The sequence below is a fragment of the Lissotriton helveticus genome, chromosome 2_1, assembly GCF_964261635.1.
Source record: "Lissotriton helveticus chromosome 2_1, aLisHel1.1, whole genome shotgun sequence".
NCBI lineage: Eukaryota > Metazoa > Chordata > Amphibia > Caudata > Salamandridae > Lissotriton > Lissotriton helveticus.
In genome coordinates this window covers 384,256,195-384,280,471 of record NC_136059.1, presented here as the reverse complement: position 1 = coordinate 384,280,471, position 24,277 = coordinate 384,256,195, and the positions used below count along the sequence as shown (strand labels likewise).

Sequence of the window (24,277 nt, the reverse complement as noted above, 5' to 3'; positions counted from 1 at the left end):
TTGTTTTATTTCTAGAACCAAGCAAGCCTGGTGCAGGTAAGCATAAAAATACTTTTCAGTAGTAAATTACTTGTATGAACACAGTTCAAAATAGCAGTGTAACTTGTACTGGTATTGGTTATAATTTTAAGAAAGCAGTTTGCAACTCATTGCACGTATAGTACATTCAATTGAATGGGCTTTTTAACTAAAATGCAGTTAATTACTTTTCAGATTACTTTTGCTAACACAGGACTGGATCCTAGATTCAGCCCTAGGACATTTCATGAAAACAGGTGAGTAAATGCATTTTGTTTAAAGGTACGATTTTTAAGGAATATTATTGGATTTCAAAAGTTGACAGAAAGTTTTTTACATAGAATCACCATTGTTATCCAATGGGAGGAAATTCACTTAGCAGGTAAGTTAAGTTATCATTACTTTTTTCTTACTCAGTGCTGGATCCTGGATTCAGCAATGGGACATTTCCTGAAAACAGTTGAGAAATGCATTTTGGTTATTTGGCTGATTTTTAAGGAATATTTGTAGTTTTCAAATGTCGACACAAAAACTTTTCGGGAGAAAAAGTGTCAATGTTATCCTATGAGGAAAAATGAGTTATCGGTTTCGAGGAAAGAAATCGGTCTTTTGAGTTAGGGTTCTGGGGTTAGACTCAGGGGTCTCCCAGGGTCAGTGATGCACTGTTATTGCACCCTCAGCGGTACTCGGGCGGCCGGGTGCAGAGTGTTGAGGCCCAATGTTATCCTATAGGGGATAAGGGGACTCCGGCTGGTAACGTCTGGCAAGCAGGCCACTGGGTTGTGGGAGCAAAGCTCCTAGGGTTAAGCTCAGGGGAATTGGGTCCCAGGTTAGCAACAAAGGGGCACCCTCAGCGGCACTAGGGCAGTTGGGTGCAGGTTGCTGTGTTGAGGTTGGGTGCCCTGTTGATTTCAATAGAGATTATCCGGGACAAAGAAACACTGCAGGCTCGGGGATGAGGATCTTCCATGAGTGCCCACCACTTCGAAGGGCAAGTTGGGATGTAGAGGGTTGGTTAGGCATCACTGGGTTGGGCACACAAAGGCCGTGGGGCGTCGGGTGCACGGGTGCCTTTGGACGTCGGATTTTCTTACCAGCTCCTGGTCGCAGTTGGGGGACCTTCTGCATATAGGTTGCAGGCGTCGTCTGGAGGCTTGAGGCAGGTCAGGGGTCGCCGGATCACGGGTCAGGATCACCAGGGGGACCTCCTCGTGGTGTTTGTTCACTCAAACATGGGCCGGGCTCGGCGGGTGCAGAGAGTGCTGGATTCGTGGTTTCTGGATGGCACCAGAAGCTGCAGTTTAAACACGTCCGGTGCTCACGGGAGAAACAGCTTGGAAAGTGAATGCAGGCAGGTTGTACTGGGTTTTTGAGGTTGCTGGCCGCTGGACACACAGAGGTTTCACAGGAGCAGGTTCGAGGCGAGACAGGCCTGTAGGGCTAGGGCCAAGTCAGTGGGCGTCGTCCTCTTGTTAGCTCTGCACGGCTTCTAGTCCTTCTTCTTTTCTTGTTGTTGCTAGATCTAAGGAAGGAACGTTCAGGGCGCCCCTAAATACTAAATTTAGGGGCATTACAGGTAGATAAAGGGCAGGGACCCATAGGTCCCTTCCCTGGGGTGGGTACACCCACTATTCTGCCACTCTCGAGTGGGTGGGGGCAGGAACCTGTCCCTGGTTGACTGGGTCCCCCATCCTCAAGATGGTGGAGACTCAAGGTTGTGCTTCACCTCACTTCCTCCACCTTAGGGGTGGAGTTGGCAGAGGTGAGCACACCTCTCTTCCTCACTTGTTTTTCCAGCTGGTTCTCCCGTTGGGGGTAGAACCAGTGCTGACAAGTTGCTGGAAGCAGCAAATGGTCTGAAGAGGCTCATAAAGGCGGCATGCCTTTGACGCTTCTCTTCGTGAATCCTGCCCATCCTGGGGGAGGAGACTTGGCTCCTCGTCCCAGGATGTGCATTGTTTCAGGCCCCCGAGAGCAGCAGGCTCTCGACCCAGGGATCCAGAAACATGTCAGTTGATGGCAGTCTAAGCAGCCTCTCATTCAGGACACTAGAGGTGGCTTAATTTTCAGGGGGCATCTCCGAGATGCCCTCTGTGTGCATTTTGCATTAAATCCCACACTGGCATCAGTGTGGGGTTAATGTGCTGTGAAGTTTGATACCAAACTTCCCAGTTGTTAGTGTAGCCATTATGGTGCTGTGGAGTTCGTAATGACAAACCCCCAGCACTATATACTCTTAATGGCAACACTGCACTTACAATGCCCAAGAATGGACTTGGGCACTGTAGGGACACAGGGCTAATGCCCTTGTGCCCTCACCACTGGCATAGTGCACCCAGCTGGAGGGGGGCTGACGTAGGCCAGGGCAATGTTTTGTAGGCATGGCACACATGTGTGACATGTCGACTTTTCAATTTGTTATCCACCAAAACATGGACCCTGCAAAGGCAGTGTGTGAGGGTAGTGGTACAGGGCCTCTAACGGTGGCACAATAAGTGCTGCAGCCCAGTAGAGGCCTTCTCTGGTCACCGTGTCCTGGGTAACTGTGGTATCAGTTACCAGGGGTGACCTGTGACCAGAGATGCCAATTGGGTTTGTTTTGGGGAAAGAACACAGGCCCTGGGAACCTGATTGGCAGAGACCCCGTGCACACCAAGTAAAAGTGCATCAGTAGTCTGGCAAAAAGTGGGGGGAGTTACCAGGGGTGACCTGTGGCCAGAGAGGCCAATTGGGTTTGTTTTGGGGAAAGAACACAGGCCCTGGGAACCAGATTGGCAGGGACCCCGTGCACACCAAGTAAAAGTGCATCAGTAGTCTGGCAAAAAGTGTGGGGGGGGGGGGGGGTTACTGCAACAGAAGCCCAAATTCTTACAACTGAGTGTTGATAAGGAGAAATGCATCTCTTAGTCCTTCAATCGCAACTTCTGTAAACATTAATTATGACTACATTTCATGCCATTTATATTTTTACACATTTCAGAACGTTGCTTTTTGGGGGTATGATGAATATGGCAAAACATGGTATTTTTATTGGATTTTTTGCATCTTTAAATCATAATTTCAAATATTTTGGATGTTTTCATAACCATTTCAGTTCTACACTATTTAGAAAATTATATATACTTCTTGGGACCCTCTCAAGGACTACTGAAATTTAGAATTATTAGGACTGAACAGCGGCATTTTCTGGATTTCATCAAATAAAATTTAAATGAACAAATATTTTTAATGTCATTTTAATCATTTTGTAGTATTCAAGTAGGTTACAGGTAGGATTAACTCCATCAGCAGATGTACAAGCCCATATCATAAGCCCCACCGGGAGCAGCCTGCAAGCTGCTCAGCCCCATCCATCCAACTGTCATTCCTGATTGTTACCCAGGCATTCCACTCACACTAACATTCTACCCAGAACACTCACACAGGCTGAGCAGCTAGATACAGGAAGAAAGAGAACATATTAACATGAGATGAGGGTACTACACATTTGCTCAATATATAGCCTGTTTAGAACACTGCTGCTGCCAACTAACTATGACACAACAGGTAATCTCCCTAGATAAAGAAACTGCTAGTGATGGAGGAGATACGAAAAGATAACCAAAGGCAAGTTGTGGTGAGCTCAAGATGATGGCTGCACTTTGCTTCTGATGAGTTTCCTATTTTTACAGTATGTCCTGTACTTCCACCCACACCCTTTCCCGGGTGTGATCAAGGAATATCAACAAATGAATTGGTGCATCTGCTTTTTTGATGCTGTTAATATTGCAGGGGTATCAAAGAAGAAGAGGAAGAACAGTGAGGCATTTCTCTAGGCTACAAATACGTAGTGGCGGGTGACATCAAACAAAAACTTACCTTCTGTTTTATCACCCCAGGTAGATTCTTTACAGATCCTGCCCAGGAAGCATATCGTGCATCGTTACCAGCGGGGTTATTTAAATCCAAATAACTCAGGCCAGCAATAAATTTGGCTTCACCTCCCAGGACCAAGGGGTCACCTCGAATAATGTTGCTGCTTGATCCTATAAATGAATGAAAAGTAAACATAAATATAATTTTTAAATGTTTGCAATTCTTAAAAATATTTAAACTTGCGCACTTTGTGTGGTTTGAACCAAGATTAAAAAAAATATCAAGAACCGCACATTCACTTTCTATACTGAGTATACTGGTAGATACACGGATAAACCAATGATGAACAAATCTCATCAAACCTACTTCAGCTTTTTGTTTTATATAATTATATAATTTCTTTTTAGGCAGCATCGTACCAAAGTACAGCAATTATGTATACCAAAAGGACGTAAAACAAACAAATTACATTAATTTACCATAGGGTGCTTTCATTCCTTTAAGGAACTTACGATATTCCTAAAATCAAAACATTAACTTTTATACATGTATATTACATTTCAAAATTTTGCAAGAATTTCTTGCATTACGTTGTTTTTCAAGATTATAGGTGCCTGTGATTTCCTGAACCCATCGAGAGGGGGAAACAATCTTTACATCGCATGCCATTACAACGCAGCCATTACATCGCATGTCACTACAACGCATGTCATTACAACGCATGTCACTACAACGCATGTCATTACAACGCATGTCATTACAACGCATGTCATTACAACGCATGTCACTACAACGCATACCATTACAACGCATACCATTACAACGCATAGTTTTTACCCTTACACTATTTAACACTTACCCTACTGTTGCACTCACTCGAGTGGGAATAGTAATTTTTAACCCTGCACTATCCAACACTTACCCTACTGTTGCACTTACTGGAGTGGAAATAGTAATTTTTACCCCTACACTATCCAACACTTACCCTAAAGTTGCACTCACTGGAGAGGGAATAGTAATTTTTACCCCTACACTATCCAACACTTACCTTAAATGCAATGTAATGGTATGTTTTGTAATGGTATATGTTGTAATGGTATAATGCAAAGTAATGTAATGCGTTGTAAATTTACAGCCTGATTCATGTACGTGCCGTTTTGCGTGGCCCTAATAGCGAATCATAGCGACTCGCTATTGAGGACACGCAAAACGGCATTCATGTAGGAATTGCTAAATCAATAGCGATTCCTACATGTTCTCTATTTGCGAGTAGCAATTTGCTACTCGCAAAAAAAGGAATGACTCCCCATTCATTCCTATGGGCCAAAGGGCCCATAGGAATGAATGGGGAGTATCCCTCATTTGCGAGTAGCAATTTGCTACTCGCAAATCAGATAGCGAATTGAAGGGTGCCAGGGGTGTCCAAAGGACACCCTGTAGCACCCCTAAAATGCACATTTGGACAGGTGTTGCGCACACACATGTCCAAAGGACATGTGTGTGTGCAACATGCAACTTAGAAAAATGCTTTTCAAAGCATTTTTCTGAGTTTTTGCTATTTTTGCTATTTTTGCTATTTACCGAGAGGTCTGACCTCTCGGTAAATAGCGGCCCAATATTGCTAATTCGCAATTTTTAAATGTGTCATGAATAGCATTTAAAGAATCTCTATTAGAGATTCCTTAAATGCCATTCCTCGCAAATATGCGAATTCTTAAATAGCGATTTTTGCATTTGGGATTGTGAATACCAAATGCAAAAATCGCACTCGCAAAGGGCCAGATTCTCAGAATCTGGCCCTTTTGCGAGCGCTATTAGCTACATGAATCAGGCTGATAGTTTCTAAAAATGCGTTGTGATGGCATGCGATGTAAAAACATGTGTTGTAATGGATGTTGCAATGTAAAAACTGTGGTGTAAAGGCATGCGTTGTAAATGTTGGTGTTGTATTGTCATACATACATAGAGAGGCCTCTGGTTGGATATTTCTCTTCCAAATATGTGCAAAGTGTAATCAAAATAGCTAAACAAATGAACTTAGTGTTTGTTTCCTTACAAAGTCCTGTCATATTTAATTCTGGATCATATTTGACATTAATGCCTGTAGCATTCCAAATTTTTCCTAGCACATCTCCCCAATAGGGTATAATAATTGCACAAGTTGTGAACACATGTATCTTGCCAGCTGTTTGTGACTTGCATCTAGAGCACAGTGTATTTTGCCTAAAAAGAGGTGTAGTTTGAGAGGCTTGTGATGGAGAAATTTTTGCAGCAATTGAAGGGAACACTTAGGGCCCGATTATGATGGCGGTTTTCCCGCATCCTCCGGGCCGGCGGAAGCCACCGCCAGCTCGGATGATGAGGGAAAACCGCTGCGGACTGAAAAAGACCCGCGCCAGATTAGGATGGCTGGGGGATCGTTTTTCAGTCCGCAGCTTTTCCGCCGCGGTCGCCTTCCGACCGCGGCGGAAAAGCTATAACATGGCTGGCGGTGTCTATCAGACACCGCCAGCCATATTATGATCGAGTATAATGTATGCTTTTCCACGGCGGCTTTTCTGCCGTGGAAAAGCATACAGACCTTCACCTCGGGGGCCCATTGCGGGCCCCCTGGGTGAAGGGGGTGTGGGGGGGTGCACATGGGGGGTACCTATGGTACCCCCCTGCATTCGTGTGGACAAAGCAGCAGGCACCGCGCGGTGCCTCCCGCTTTGTGCACGCAAATGCGGTGCATACATTTTTAACATTGCAGCGGGTGCAGCTTGAAGCTGCACCCGCCGCAATGTTAAAGATACAGGATGTGACCGCCAGGGTGGCGGTCACATCCTAATTGCACAGGAGGGAACTCCGCAGGCCATGCGGAGGTTCCCTCCTACTCTATGGTGGCGGACGGACTCAGGTCCGTCCGCCATCATAATCGGCCCCATAGTGTGCACACCTAATTACAAATATGGCAAGATTAGTAGAAAAGGATTTCCCATCAAAGTCCTAGAAATTTAGAATACATTTTTTGCCTCCTGACAGCATCAAGTTCCAAACTGACAAGCAATTTCTATCTATCTATCAGGGACTGTGAGTAGCGCTGCTGGCACCGCAATTTGGGGGCCTGTTTTTAAAATTGTTTTTTAATTTCACTGTTCTTTACTTTTAAAACTGCCTGCTGCCTTACTGCTGTTGTTGGGACCAACCTCGGTCCGCAGCGGCTGTTGTGCCGTTTGCGCGGAGGGCGGTTTCCTACTCCTCCACACAATCCCTACTTCCAGCAGGACGCAGTCTAGTCGTCCGCCGGAAGGAAGGTATATAGCCATCTGTGTGGCGGACGCGCAACGGACTGTGAGTAGCCCTGCTGGTGCCGCAATTTGGGAGCCTGTTTTTGAAATTGTTTTTTAATTTCACTGTTCTTTACTTATAAAACTGCCTGCTGCCTTACTGCTGTCATTGGGACCGACCCCGGTCCGCCGCTGCTGTTGTGCCATCGGCGCGGAGGGCGGTTTCCTACTCCTCAACACAATCCCTACTTCCGGCAGGACGCGTTCTAGTCGTCCGCCGGAAGGAAGGTATATAGCCATCTATGTGGCGGACGCCCATCCGCGCCTGGCCCGCGCCAAGCGCACGGAATGCTGTCAGTTTCCTCAGAAATAGGGTAATTTACTCCAGGGATGAACTCCGCGCACTTAATCAAACGACTGAGGGATGTGGCTTATGTGCTCTAAGTGACAATAGCGGATGCCATAGTTGTGGACTTGCCTTCACGACCAGGAAGGCAGATAACTCAGCGACTCAGCCCACTGATGTGCTCAATCTCCGGGCTGAGACTACACTGCAGGGAGGGCTTGTCAATGCTCGATCATTAGGGAAACACAGGTCACTGTTCATCCTTTCTCGTTTTCCGGCTGCGAAGCACTACAATTCACTGCCATACTTAGCGCTAACCTCTCTTTTAAGGGTATTCTTGTTTATCGTCCGCCCGGGACCAAAACCATGTTTTTAACTAATCTTGATGAGATGCTAGAAACGGTGTTATCCAACAAGGAATTCACTATTTTGGGTGATTTTAATTTTTATCTAGAGGACTTTGCCAATAAAGAGACGGCGATGCTACTAGACACTTTGGGCGCAGCAGGGCTGTCCCAATTAGTTGGTGTTCCCACTCATGAGGCGGGGCACACGCTGGACAGGATCTTCTCATCTTTTAATGGGCTCAAATTTATAGAATGGGTTCCACTTCCATGGTCGGATCACTCCTTCATTAGTTTTAACTTTCCAAGGAGTTTTTTCTGGCTGGTCAGTAAGTTTACTCCACAGGCAGCCTCCTGTAAAGCTTGGAGCAAAGTGGACAAAACAGTTCTTCGAACTACACTGGAGTGTTCCGTTCCGCTAGGTTGCGATAATGTGGACAATGCAGTTAACAATTACAACAATTGGTTGTCCGACGCTATTAGTGTAGCGGTCCCCACAAAAAGTATTTCCTGTAACCGGGCTGCACCATCGGCACCCTGGTTTACCGATCTCCTTCGTAAGGAGAAACAGAATTGTTGCCGTATGGAACGCTGTTGGCGTCTGAACTATCATGTCTCTGACAAACATGTCTACAGGACAGCTCTTAGGTCTTACAAAGTTCTTGTGATTGTAGAGAAAAGCAAGTATTTTAAAGCTCAGATTGATTCTGCAAGGTATTCTTCGAAAGAGTTATTTGCAGTTATCAATAAACTTACTGTTCCCAAAGCATTGAATAAGGTGGGGAGTCAACAATGTGTTAATGATATGGCCTCCACTTTTAAAAGCAAAGTGTTGGATATCTTTAGCAATTTTAAGGACAGGCCAGGTCCTCAGTCGGCACCTAAGATGCAGGTTCTGGACAACGGCATGAGCGTTTTTTCTGAGTTTTCCCCTGTGTCGGCAGCTACGGTGAGCCATTACATACTGGCCTCTAAAACAGGCTCACCATCGGACCCATGTTCGTCAGCCTTCTTGAAAGAGCTGGTGGACCTGGTGAGTCCGGTGCTGTTAAACATTTTCAACAGGATGTTTGCCTCTGGCAGATTGCCTGTCAGTTGGAAGGAGACCTCCACTCTCCCGGTACTAAAGAAACCTACCCTAGACGCCACAATTACGTCAAACTACTGCCCCATTGCCTGCCTCCCCTTACCGGCTAAAATTGCTGACAAAATTATGAATGTTCAAATGACTCAGTTTATTGATGACAGTGGGCTGCTGAACCATTCTCAGTTTGGCTTCCGTAAAGAACACAGCACTGAGACAGCACTTATCAAGGCGACCGAAGAGATCAGAGCGGTTGTGGATGGTGGAGGCACTGCTACATTAATTCTACTCAACCTCTCAGCCGCATTTGACACTGTTTATCATACTCTCCTGATTCACCGATTAAAAATCTTGGGTTGGAAGGCATGGCATTGGCCATGCTAGCCTCTTTTCTGCAGGAGAGGAGATCAACAGTGTCGCTTGACGGGTTTAACTCGGAGCCTTATGTGCTGCCTTGTGGAGTTCCGCAGGGAAGCTTGCTGAGTCCACTGTTATTCAATATCTACATTTCTGAACTTGCTCTGCTGGTCAGGGATTATGGTTTTTCGTTAACATCTTACGCGGATGACTCACAGATTATGGTTGCAGCTCACAAAGAACAGAGTTCACCCGCTGTGCAGTTTCATAACTGCATGGCCGCAATTAACACCTGGATGAGCAGTCATTGCCTTAAATTAAACTCCGACAAGACTGAAGTGTTTATTTTTGGCAATTTACAACCTTCTTGGAGTAATCGCTGGTGGCCAGCAGAAATGGGCTCTCCGCCCATTCCAACGGTAAAGACCAAAAACGTAGGCGTACTGATTGATAACAGATTGACGTTTACTCATAAAACTAATGCCATCGTGTCTGCTTCCCACTTCCTGATAAAAAAAAATCAGGAAGGTACTCACCTATATTCCAGTGGAGACCAAAAACGTGGTGATCACTTCCCTTATACAGGCCAAGCTGGACTACTGCAACAGGCTTTATTTGAATGCCCAGAAGCAGTGTCTGAAGAAGCTTCAGGTAGTGCAGAACTCGGCGGCTCACCTTTTGTTGATTCTGCCCCGGCATAAGTCCATCTCAGAGGAAATTTGGACGCTGCATTGGCTCCCAGTGGTGCAACTAATCAAATTCAAGGTGCTTTGTGTGGCCTACAAATCCCTGACACATAACGGTCCGCTGTTTCTTCAGGAACTCTGTGTGGTACCAGCCAGCCAGCCAGCTCCGTTCCACTGGTGCAAAATTACTGGCTGTGCCTAAAATTCGGACCATGCATTGGGGGGGGCGGAGTTTTCAGTATGGTACATCGAAGCTGTGGAACTTGCTGCCTCCCGAGATCAGGAAGGCCATCTCCCTTCTTAGCTTTAGAAAAAGCTTGAAAACTTGGTTGTTCCAGTGAGGGGTGCTATGTGAGGTTGCTTACGGTCTTTAGCGCCGAGACACCTTTTTTGGTATTTGTGCGCTTTATAAATAACATTAACATTAACATTAACATCTGCCAGCACAATTTCTCCAGACTTCCAGCAATTAAAACAATAAGGTAGTGGACAATGATTTAAATAGCCTATTACCAGTTCAAAAACATTTCAGATTCCGGCCAACCAGCCAAGTCCTATTTCTAGATTTCTCCTTGACGTCTTTGGTTCTTTAAGAAAGCCAGTACATTCAACTATTAAAGCAATCTGATTTGCATAGTAGTCCCTGGTATCAGCCTTGCTGTAATTGGGTATTGTGTTACTTATTTGCTAGGTAGTGATAAGCAGTCAATCTAGGTCACTAAAATAACATTTTCCTGAAACATTTAAATATATATTTTAAAGGTGGACTTGGAGCTGAAATATATATATATATATATATATATATATATATATATATATATATATATATATATATATATGACCAAGGCGGTTTGTCCGTTGAAACGCGTTAAGCCATTTGCACAGGGTAATAAATTTTCCTTTCGTGAAGCCCACGGAGTCAGCGCCTTTTCTTCTATCGTACTGGCAAAGGTCTGGATGTTATATATATATATATATATATAAATTCCTTTTTTCCCGTTTGGGAAGTTGTTTCTTCATGCACTCTCGGCTCTCCCAAATTACACCACATGCTTTTTTCGCAGATTAGTTCGATTTATTTCATCATTATAACAGCGAGCCAGCAGCACCTTACGCGTTTCGGTCTCAACGGAGACCTTGCTCACAGGTAAACTAAATCAGCATTTTTTTCAATTTTAAATAAAGTGCTTCCACATTGATCTTACATCACTTCCTGTTGGTTACACAGGGCTTCTGGGACATGTAGTTTTTGTATGCAAAAGTATTTCTATCATATTATAAACTACTGCAAAATTATACATATATTTACAAGTTTGTCTCCCAATTCATGATATTGTCTAGCGACGGATGCATTTCAAACGTTTTGTTTCTCATATTCCTACCCGAAAAATATATCTGTTCCAACTAATATAGTAAATTAACCCCTCCAGTGGGCAACAAACAATTGTTGTGACATTGGTATTCGAGAGGTACCCCAATTTTTGAACTGGGTTACTGCCTTTCTGCCCTCCAGTGGGCTTTTAACCATATATTGTACCGCCAATATCATAGACAAACTGCCTCCATATATAGTTACATGCAAACAAATTTCCATTATTGCATATCATATTCAGATTACATGCCTATACGAAGCATTGAATATTTCAGGTGGGTGTGCAAATTAAAATTACTTAAGAAGAGGTAACTTTACTGCTCAAAATTGTTCAGTTAATCAGTTCTTTGTTTGAGTGTTTATAGGTGACAATGCAATTCTTCATCCTGGTTATGCCCATGAGGGCTCAAGGTTCGAAAACTCATAATGTGCTTTGATTCCTTCTGTCTTATTATTTTTTCACGATCTCCCCCTCTTTGGTTTGGCCCAACACTCTCAATTCCATAGAATGTAAGTTCTTTCCAATTTCCATTGTGTTCCTTTTCCATGTGCTTGGCCATTGCGTTGCTTCGATCTGTGTTGATCGTAGCTCGGACATGCTCGAGAATGTGCACTTTTAGTTCTTTTTTGGTGCTGCCGATATACTTCAAGGAGCACGGGCATTCTAAAACATAAATAACAAATTGAGTTTTACAGTTGATCAATTGTTCGATTTTCCATGTTTTTTTGTTTGCCATCTCAAGTTCTTTGATTTTTTTGGCGATACAACAAACTTTACATTCTGAACATTTGTAAAATCCCCTTGGTTTGTACCAGGCTTCTGTTTTTTTCTGTTCTTGAAAGTGACTGTAAATCAATTTGTCCTTAAGATTTTTTGCCCTTCGATATGTAACATTGGGGTGATCTCCCACAATTTCTGCTATTATCGAGTCCATATGCAAAATATGCCAATTTTTTCTGAGGATTTTAAATATGGATTGATTGGCCGTTGAGTGGGTTGTGATGAATCGAATCTTTTGATCATCATTGTTAGTTGTTTGTTTTTCTTTCAGTAGATCAATTCTTTTGACACCGGCAGAGCGGTTTAGAGCCGTTTGGACAGTTACAGAGTTATATTTACGTGTTTCGAATCTTTTGCATGCTCGTTCTTTGTTGATGTTCCAATCTTCTTCTTTCGAACAGATTCTCTTTATTCTCAAAAATTCTCCGTATGGAATATTTTGAATGAGACTCGATTGATGAAAGCTTTGGGCATGTAAAACCGCATTAGTTGCGGCACTTTTACGATGCAATGTTGTCTGTATTGCATTATTTTCAATAAAGATTTCAGTGTCCAGAAAAATCACTCGTGACTCACTGATTGTGTATGTAAAATTCAGACCAAAATCCGAGTTGTTAAGTATTTTGAAATAAGCCTCAAATTCTTCATTGGTTCCATCCCAAATCAACAGTAAGTCATCTATATATCTTAACCATGCTATGGTTTTTGATACTGCCTCATCGTTTTCAAATTTCCATGCCCATGTCTTCTCCCATTGTCCCATCGTCAGACAGGCATACGATGGACTAAAAGAAAAGCCCATTGCTGTACCTTTTGATTGGTGATAGATCTCTTTCCCAAACATAAATATGTTTTGCTCCAAGCACATTGAGATCATTTCTAGAAGCATATCGTTGTGATCTGCAAATTGAATATTTCTGTCCATTAGGAAGGATTTGCATGCCTCCAAACCAATTTTGTTTTGAATATTCGAATATAGAGATATGACATCCATAGTGATTAACTTGTAAGAAGATTGCCATGGAGTGTCTTGCAATCTTCTCAACAGGTCGCCAGTGTCTTTAATGTATGATGTTAATCCCTTAACGTACGGTAGCAAGAAGATGTCAAGATAGTTTGCGATAGGTTCCAATAGGGCTCCTTTGGCCGAAATTATCGGTCTCCCTGGTGGTTTCGCGGGGTGCTTATGAAATTTGGGCAGGAAGTATATGGTGGCCATTTTTGGGTGAGATGTTTGAAGATATTAATATTCATCACTGTCGATTAGCTTTTGTTTGAACCATTTATCCAGTTTTTGGTCCAGTTCTTCTTTTAATTTTGGCAAGGGATTCGTTTTCAATTTCTCATAATATTCCTTGTTTCGAAGTTGAGAATATGCTTCTCGCATGTATGATTCTTTATCCAGAACAATCACATTTCCACCTTTGTCTGCCATTTTGATTTCGATGGAGTCATCTTTTTTCAAATTATTCAGCGCTTGGCGTTCTTCTTTTGTTTAATTGTCTTTTTTGTATGGGACTTTAAGTTGGTAAAGATCCTTTACTACGTATTCGTGAAAAAAGTCTATTTTGTTTCCAGGAGGGAGTTGCGGATAACATTTCGAATGTGGTTTCAAATTAGAGATTCCTGCTCCTAATTGTACACAGTAAGCTTGTACTCCCCTGCCACTTTGTTGAGGATCCTGACTCAATTCCATTAGATTGACAAAATGTTGAGCATCCTGCATTGGTATTTCCATTGTTGGCTGAGGTATATTTCTTCTGTAATTGGCCATGTCAGGTTTGTCCACAAATAATTTTGCCAGTTTTATCTTTCTGATATACTTGTATAGGTCTACGCGTGTTTCTGCCAAGTTCATCCCACTCATCGGGCAGAAGTTCATTCCTCGTTTTAGTAGGTTCAGTTCCAAGTCATTTAGATTTTTAGAGGATAAATTGATTACTTGCAATTCCTGATTTTCAATTCTTACATCGTTATCTTCATTTAATGGTTCCATTTCTTTCGCATGTTTCGTGTCATGGTTCCAACGCGGTTTGCGCCAGTAGTTTGTGCCGTACTTGCGCTTGTCTCTTCTGGTTTGTTTTGGGGCGCATTTCCCCGTCCTCTTTCCCTCCCTCTTTGATTCTGACTTTTTGGAGGTCCCATTGTTTTTTCCCAAGTCTTTTGGTGGAATGCTAATTTCATTTCGTCTAAAAAAGACACTCGTGCTCTTGCTTCTCTTTGTTCTTCTTCTCCCCCACTCATACTGGGCTCTGTTGATGCAAGAGAGGATAAAGAGGACATACTTCCTATGGTCATCATATTTCCAGGCTCATTTTGTCTACATTTTTCATATTTTCTGGCGTATGTGAAGATACGACCATCCTCATAATCCTCTTTGTCCCGTTGGAACTTCGATTGTTTCCTCAAGCGTACACTTTCTTCATGTTTATCAATATATTCTTCAAGATCTTCCTTGAATTTTTTCATTTGCGGATTAAAATCCAATGCTGCCAATTCTTTTTCCATTTCCTTTAATTGTTTTGTTGTCTTTTCCAGTGCGATCTCTATGTGTTTCACTAGAATCTCCATAAGGCCTAAAGATGAATTAAGGATGTATTCTCCCCATTCGCTCAGTAGTTCATTGCTTGTGTCTTGATGACTCGGCATCAAACTGATGCGTAAGCCTCGAGGTACCCGCTTCACTTCCAAATATTTCTTTAGGGCTGCCACTTCCCACCATTTATTGATTTCTTTTTTTGATAGTTTTTCCCACATGCGAAGTTTATTTTTTAAATCTGTTTTTCGAACGCCACCACTTGCTCCAGTGGCTGTTGTTTCTTCCTCAAAGCATGTCTGAATAAGAGCATTTCTTGATACCTCCCTTTTATCCATGATGTGCTGGCGCTTATCTTTTTAAGCTGTATCCAAATTAAACAATTTTAGCTTTTATTTCCTTTTGGGTGGCTTGAATAACTTGTATTGGTACCCGACTCTGCTTGTGTCAGTGTGAACCCAGAGGAAAGGGGTTCCTTTTTATAGTTCAATATTCAGGAATAGATTCCTCGAGTTTTTTTTACTCGCAATTTCCAGTTAAATGACACACGTTTGGAGACCAACCGACAATTTGGGCAATTGCACCTTCAAATTGTTGCACTGTTAATATAAAATGCAAGGGAAAACGAGGTCGCTCACCAGCTCCAGGGTACTCGGTTAACCTGCTCCCTCCGGAACCACTGCCTCCCGTTTCCAACCTGTGCCGTTAAGTTTCCCTCGATTCCTTCCACAGCACTCGTTTATTCAGTGTTTGTCGTCGGCGTTCACCCGAGCCTTTTCCAAATTTCTTCCCGTCTGATCCAAATTACAGGCTTCCGGGTGCTCTCAGGCGGTGCAAGCGAAGTGCGCAGATTAGTTCGATTTATTTAAGCATTATAACAGCGAGCCAGCAGCACCTTACGCGTTTCGGTCTCAACGGAGACCTTGCTCACAGGTAAACTAAATCAGCATTTCTTTCAATTTTAAATAAAGTGCTTCCACATTGATCTTACATCACTTCCTGTTGGTTACACAGGGCTTCTGGGACATGTAGTTTTTGTATGCAAAAGTATTTCTATCATATTATAAACTAATGCAAAATTATACATTTGAGATGTCATCAGTGATGTCATGAGTGATGTCACTGACTATGTCATGAGTGATGTAATATGTGACGTCATTAGCAGTGCTTTGCGGGCGCGCCAGTTATAGTGAGTACAACTAACTATAACGTGGGAATTTCAATGGTTTTGTATGAGTAAAATGTCCAGCTAACTATAACTGGTGTGAAACCTATGTTTTTTTCAATGAATTTGCTAGGTTTTTTAAATGCTAATTCCTAACTATAACGTGTGTAAAACCTATGGTTTTTTCAGTGAATATATATATATATATATATATATATATTCACTGAAAAAAACATAGGCTATGGTTTTTTCAGTGAATATATATATATATATATATATATATATATATATATATATTCACTGATAAAAACATAGGCTATGGTTTTTTCAGTGAATATATATATATATATATATATATATATATATATTCACTGAAAAAAACATAGGTTTCACACCATTTATAGTTAGCTGGAAGTTTTACTCGCATAAAACCATTAAAATTCCCACGTTATAGTTAGTTGGACTCACTATAACTTGCGCGTGCAATGCACTGCTGATGACGTCACATATTACATCACTCATGACATGGTCAGTGACATCACTCATGACATCACTGATGACACCATCCAGTGAATGTGTGTCTTTCTGAAAAATAAAAATGTGTTATATATGTATATGTAAAAGTTGATGGAAGAATAAATGTTTAAATAAGTGTTTACATGGATTTAAAAAAAAAATTGATTGGTTAACTGGCTTATTAAGTGTATCTTAGTGAATACATATATTAGTGAGTAATGTTTAAATATTTAAATATATGTATTAGTGTTTCACTTTGTGTATAAGTGGCTGCATGGGTTGGTGAGTAGCTACATGTGTATGTATATGGGTTATTAGATGTTTTTCTTAGTATCAGTATGAGTGTTTCTATGGTTTGGTGGGGGTAATACTTAGCACATAGATGCATGAATGACTGACTCTCTCTTTGTATGTGTTTTGAAGACAGCATATGTGCAGGACTGTATGGGTGGATGAGTGTGTATATGTGTGTGTTAGTGAGTGAATGACTGTCTCACTAGTGTTTTTATCAGTAACTACATATGTTTTAATCTAGTATATGTGAATATTGATGTATATAAGTGAGTATATGTGAGAGTGAGGGATGGTAAGAGTTCTTGTTTAAATTAGTATGTGTTTCTATAAGTGATTGTTTAAAAGAGTAAGTATGTGTAAGTTTTCTTAGAAGTAAAGTGGTAGTGTGTGTATAGCTGTATATGCAAATAAATGGATGTTCAATAGTTTATTTGCATGTGTGAGTATGTGTGTGAGTAACTTATGGATAACTGTTGGTGTGTAACAGGATGTATAGGTGTATCGCTACATATGATGAGTGAGTATATGTATGAGTGACCATATAGATCTGTTTGTCAATGAGTGTATGTGTATATAGATGGTGGAATTACTGAATTGGTTGTTGTAACTGATATGGGTATCTCCATTTTTTGGAAAATTTTAGTTTCTATTTTTGAATATGCGTTTCAAGGGTTACATTATAGTGAAAGTTGGTCTGTCACTCTGTCACAAGGATGGTGTCATCAGTGATGTCATGAGTGATGTCACTGACCATGTCATGAGTGATGTAATATGTGACGTCATCAGCAGTGCATTGCACGCGCAAGTTATAGTGAGTCCAACTAACTATAACGTGGGAATTTCAATGGTTTTATGCGAGTAAAACTTCCAGCTAACTATAACTGGTGTGAAACCTATGTTTTTTTCAGTGAATTTAATAGGTTTTTTAAATGCTAATTTCTAACTATAACTGGTGTGAAACCTATGGTTTTTTCAGTGAATTTCATAGGTTTTTTCATAGCAAATCTCTATAGGTATGAAATGTGATATTGAATTGAATTTTATATTGTATAATTATGTAATAGTTTTTTTTTTAAAAATGTTTTTGTCTGGAGCGCTCCCGGGGCGCGTACCGGTGCGCTCACCGGTAAGTGCGGTGTTACGGCGTACCGGTGAGCATCCCGTTAGCGCTATTGCCGCGAACGAAAACAACATCGTAACGTATCGCGTAGCCGCGTCTGCATGATACGCACGGTGTAAGCGCACCCGGAAGCACCCACGTGCATACGAACGTAAGCACCCCGGGGCGCGCAGCGTAAGCGCGTCGGGTCATGTGACCTGAAAATAACACTTTTCATTGGTTGCTAACATTTTTTTTATAAAGAATGAAATCCCCACCCATTTCCTTCACTTCTTCTTTCACTTTTGTGACTGAAAGACCAGCCTGTTTTGCTGTCGGTTCTTTGTTGGATATCTTGGATTATCAGGGCTGCCAGGCCATCCAGCAGTGAAGATGACTCCAATGAATTCATCGATGAAGAGCATCCTCAGCCAAAATACAAAGAACATTTCATCTGGATTTTTTTTTCCATACCTGATCACCAGAAGAAGGTAAATGCTCCAAAAGTGGAGTGCAGGATCTGTCACACAGTCCTGTCACGGGGTAACCCCAATAAAAAATATTCTTTTGGGAACTCCACAATGATTCACCATGTGGAGAGAAGGCACCCCCAGAATTTCGCCCGGGAAAGTGTCAGGGCTCTGGCACAAAAGGTTCCAAGTGATGGGGCCTCTACATCAACCGGAGGACGAACACCATCGGTGAGGGGGAGATCACAAGAGCAGGTTCCGAACATTCAGCCTGCATTTAACAAAGGCGCCCTTAAATGCAGATACTGTGATCAGCTACTTTCCTGTGGGGAGAAAAGTGTTCTGCTCATGGTTCGAGCATTGGCGAACCATCACTGCCGTTACCAGCCCTAATTTTTTTTTTTTGCTCCTGTTGAGCAGTTTCCATTCCCTGTTTTTGTTGTAGTTCTAAAAAAAGAAAAAAGAAGAAAAAAAAAGTTCTTTTCAGAACTACCTCCAATTCTCATCAAAGAGCTATATTCTTAAAAAAATGAAAAAGAGTAAGTGAAGTGGAGTGCATTGATAAATGAAAGGAAAATGAGTAAGAAAGAACAGAAAAGTATGAGAGGAGCAAGGAAGTGAAGTAGGGGGACTGAAAGAAGGTGAGTGTTGGGAACGAAAGTAAGGAGAAGGAGAGTGAACATGGGGAATGTGGTTATTCAAACAAAATGTAGAAAAGGAACGGGGTGTGGAAGGGTAAGAAAAGATGCATTGCTGGAGTTGCATCATTTTTGTGAGACTCTCCAGCAATGCATCACTTTTGCGCTTACAGATACGTCTGAAATACTGACGTATCTAAAAGTACTTGCGACATAATACGTCATATATTTAATATGACGCATGAGTAGAAGACTGAAGGCCTCATTTATGAGGCCATGCGTCCAATTTACGCCACCGGTGCGTCACTTTTTGTGACGCACCAGTGCTGTTAAAAATGCACCTTATTCAGTCATATTTACAAAGTGACGCATCTAGGTAGATGCGTCACTTTGTAAACCCCTGCGCCACATTATACCTACGTCAGGTGTAATGTATGCAAAAGGGACGTATTGACGCAAGAAAGGGTCGTACAGGTGACGCAGTAAAATCTATGAGATATCACTACATCACTTTTATGATGCTGTTGCGTCCAAATCTTGCGCCTGTTTCACAGCAGGCGTAAGACTGATGCAGGCCCTTTCACATGGGGCCTGGCCCCATGTGAAAGGATGCATTGCTGGAGTTGCATCATTTTTGTGAGACTCTCCAGCAATGCATCACTTTTGCGCTTACATATACGTCTGAAATACTGACGTATCTAAAAGTACTTGCGACATAATACGTCATATATTTAATATGACGCATGAGTAGAAGACCGAAGGCCTCATTTATGAGGCCATGCGTCACTTTTACGCCACCGGTGCGTCACTTTTTGTGACGCACCAGTGCTGTTAAAAATGCACCTTATTGAGTCATATTTACAAAGTGACGCATCTAGGTAGATGCGTCACTTTGTAAAACCCTGCGCCCCATTATACCTACGTCAGGTGTAATGTATGCAAAAGGAGTGTATTGACGCAAGAAAGGGTCGTAGAGGTGACGCAGTGAATGAACTGAGTTTTCCCCATGCTACGCTCCCCGGTACGCTCCCCGGTGCGCGTACCAGGCGCTCCCCCCGAGAAAATCGAAATTTTATTTTTTATTTTTTTGCCCCGCGGAGCCTTTTATGGCCCCCACATCAAACCTAGGGGGTCAGGGGGGGGTCTACCCTGCCCCCTTTTGGTCATTTGCCCCTTTGTTTTTTGCCACCTCTTGTGTCTCGATCCTACTGAGACACAAGATGGCGGCTGCTCCGGACTGTTTGGAATGTTTACAGACACCCAAGAGCCAATCAGCTTTCCGCTCGCGAACTCGCATGGTGCGCTGGTACGCGCCCGGTACTCGTACCGGGGCGCGCCTATAGATATATATATTTTTTTGAACCTACATTACTCAAAATCCACTGGAGCACATATCTTGAGACATAGCAAAGGCACATCGGGCTACCACTCCCTACAATTTTGCCAAGTTTGGTGGAAATCCATTCAGCCGTTCGAGCTAAAAGTGAGTTTGACCGTCCTATGGAAATTAACATGGGGAAAACACGTTTTGGAACCCCCCTTTTATCTCGGTCCCCGATTGACGAATCCCCCAAACTTTCAGGGAAGGAGCGGAGAGCCGCGAGGCAAAGTTGAGGAAAAATTCAGGCAGATTCCTCAACCGGCGCCAAAGTTATTCCCAATAGAATGTTGCGATTTCCCTATGGAAAACAATCCTAACTATAACTACCTACTGGCGACCGCCAGAAGGTAATATATATATATATCCACAACACGGCTGTTTTGCGTTTCTTTGCACCCAGCAATCACGGACATGGGGCCATAATTGTGACGAGGAATTGGCTGTACATTTAGGCTAGAATTGAAATATGATGTGCTGTACAATATATTTTTCTGAAATACCTTTCCAAAATTTAAAGATAACTGCATTATACCTCCGAGCAGTATGTTTTTTCTTTTGAGAATTTTTTTTTTTAAATGTAACTATGTAGTATGCTGGAGTTAATGTTTGTTGATCACTGTTATTTATTATTTTTTTCTGATTTTAGATATGACTGTCAGAGGAAGAAGATTTATTGAAGAATTCATGTATTCAGGCGTAGATCCCACTTGGGAGGAACGATGTCTATGTAGACGCTGTTTAATTTTGGCACACTTGGGCATGATCATATGAAAGATTTTTTTCATTTTTTTCATTCAATTTTTTTAATTCTATTGATTTGGCCCACTTGGGCATGATTATGGGTTTATGAACAGTCACTATATATCGAGGCGTTAAAAGTCGCCAGATAACCGCGAGCAATTAAGTTTTATGCAGCCGTCTTCCATCCGACATTTAATTTTAGTTGGAATAGGAAAGGGTGACTGTTAGAAACGGCAGTTATAAAGTTTTATTGAAAGCCGGGTTACATGTAAAAACTCAATCTTATATTTTGAGCATTAAACATGATGTATATTTCTATGAATTGGAATAGAATGTATGATTATCTATATCACGTTTGTAACAGGATTCTTGTTATGATTATGGTTATTTACCTTTGTGACAGTCTATCTTCACCATCTATTGTGTGATTGTACTACGTGTTTAGTATAAAAAATGAAAAAACATGGATTCCGGCACTCGTTACCAAGGGAGAATTCCCGAAACGCGTTGAGTGTCGTTGCTGACCTTTTGTGCAATAAATTGAAATTGCTGCCGATAACACCTTCGTTGTGTCCGTGATTGCTGGGTGCAAAGAAACGCAAAACAGCCGTGTTGTGGATTTAGAGGCTGCCTGCCTCATCATGGACCGCTGTCCCGAAGTGGCCAGAGAAAGGCGTTGCAAGCGTTTTCGCTTGCGTTTGGAAATATATATATATATATATATATATATATATATATATATATATATATATATATATATATATATATATATATATTACCCACTGGTGGTCGCCAGTAGGTAGTTATAGTTAGGACCTATTATCCATAGGAAAATCATAACATTCTTTTCCCAATAACTATGGCGCCAGTTGATGAATGTTCGCGAAATGTTCAAAACTCGTAGGGCGCTCCGGTCAGCCCTTCATCCTGGAATTGCTGCCAGCCATCTTGGGATCAATATACATGATAGTACCTCATTGAAATGGATTGTAGCGAATGAAAGATTTTGAGGGTTACCAAAAGGAGAACTATAAAGGGTGATAACAGACTTTAGTTACATTAGAATTCATTTCTTGATGGGACCATACTAATTTCAGGAATTGTCGTGTGTTCTAAGGTGATTTTACCCTGTGAAAAACCTTCTGCTGGGATATTATGAATCATGTTTGAGAGAAAACTATTTTCACAAGCTTTTCCTATAGAGATTTGGAAGGTGCTCCAGAGCCTAAAATGAGATCAGATTTTCTGTAAATTCACATTATCTTTCTCAGTCATGTGAGAATGAAGTCTGATATTCTTAGTAAAACATGTACATCGAACAAGGGCAGAGACTGTCAGTTGATTCCTTTGTGTTCTACTGCAGCTTCCCAGAGTGTTCTAAAGAACAACTAGAGTGCTAACAGCCTTACTTATGACAAAAGTATGGCACACCTGAAGCCATTTCATTTAATTTAAAAAGGAACAAAATGATGGAGTTCATTTTGTCATAGAAATTATGGTTAGTGCTGTAGAAAGAAAAATTAGGACATGTTTCAAGTGTGATCTCAAATATCTTCCTGTTATATTTAAACAGGAGCAGCCTGTCAGTTGATGCCTTTGTGTTCTACTGCAGCTTCCCAGAGTGCTCTAAAGAACAAAGAGAGAGCTAACAGTCTTACTTATGACACAATTATGGCACACCTGAAGCCATCTAGACTGGAATTAAATGGTAACACTTAAAACATTTAATTTAAAAAGGAACAAAATGAGGGGGTTCATTTTGCCATAGAAAATATGGTTAGTGCAGAAAGAAAATTTAGGGTATGTTTAAGTGAGATCTCAAATCATCTTCTATTTCATTAGAAAATTCTGACATGCAGACTGAAACAATCACTTTCAATACCAGCAGTAGACTTCCAGTTAACTCCTTGGTGAGCAGTAGCTTTCCTACTGTGATATAGTGAACAACTAGAGTGCTAACATTCTGAATTTATGGCAAATGTGTGACACATCTGAATGCCTTCTTGATGGAATAAAAATAAAAAACTGAAAGCATTTATTACTGAAAAGACTGCAGTAAATAAGGAAATTAGGAAACTTCATAACAAATGAGTCTCCCAAGATGGCCACCAGAGAAAAAAGAGCCCAAATGTAGCACAAATATCACCCAGATGTAGCCCACATATACCCCTTTGACAGAAGTGTGCAAAACACTTTTTATTTTAAGTTTTTCTGCAGTTTTATGTAGTGCAGACTGGTCAGGTATTAGAGCGTTACATCTTACTTGGACCCCTTATTGTGTATTTGCATGAAGTACATGAGATTGATCTTGCAAAACATTGAACTTTACGATTCTGTTAACCTGAAGTTGCTCTGAACCGGGCTTTGTAACACCCGTTTTTACCTACTGGTTTTAATTAATTCTCACTGTATTGTATTAGGAAAGAGGATTTACTGTTTTTATGTACACTTTTATGATCTATGTTTCTGAATCAGATCGAATAAAGTTTAATTAATTCTATGGCGGGATGGATGCGAGGATTATGCACATCTTTCCTCACTTTATTTGCATAGCAGTTCAAAGAAAACATAACACAACAATCATTAAACAAAAGACTAAACAACTCATGAACCATTAGGGGGTAGTCTTCAAGGCAACTATAGTCCAATCATATCACAGTCCATTGTATATAATATTGTGACGTCCATTCAAATTCCTCTTTCTTCACTGCTCGTCAGTTAAGTGCATTCCTTACATTCTTGGCTTAATCTTATGTTGTTGCTGTTTGTATAGCGGTTTCTTGTCCGTGTTTTTAGTATTATTGCCATGGTATTGTTTCATATTCCCTGCGCAGCAGGCTCTTGCCCTAGTGCGTTCTTGCCCTCGCAATTTCTCACGCTGTGCGCTCTGCGTGCGGTGAGATCCTGTCAGGTGCGTCTGGTCCGAGTGTGGTAGCTCTGTCGAGCGATCCCGCTGGTCTTTACGTCCGTTTGGGAATCCGGTCACTCCTTTCGTGTCTGCTTGATTCCCGACCAATCCTCGCCTAATTTTGACACCACTACGCGGTGATTTCCCCACACGGCCATGTTAATGACCACCGCCACCTGGTGGTGGTAATTGGTATTGCACCTCAGACTATTCTTATAACAGCTTCGCAGAAAGCCCAGCTGTTGGAGCACCGGTGAGGGGGCTGCCTTAAGGATTTTAAGGCTATTTGTTCTGTGCTCACACCCTATGCTATCATGTCTTCTCCAGAAGACCATTTTTACTCCTCCTACCAGGAAGTGGAGGAGGAATGGCCCCCCAACTTCTCCCTCCAGCAGTGGACCAAGCCCTCTCTCTGGC

General features: G+C 41.8%; 1 protein-coding gene across 1 annotated transcript in view; it reads right to left on the bottom strand.

Moving 5' to 3' along the window:
• The window catches only part of C7 (complement C7), a 643,094-nt gene that overhangs the window by 382,415 nt on the left and 236,402 nt on the right, over positions 1-24,277 (bottom strand). Inside the window, exon 10 of the mRNA XM_078675005.1 lies at positions 3,877-4,043. Within this exon, the coding sequence (XP_078531131.1) occupies positions 3,877-4,043 (167 nt within the window). The remainder of the gene's footprint in view (positions 1-3,876; positions 4,044-24,277) is intronic.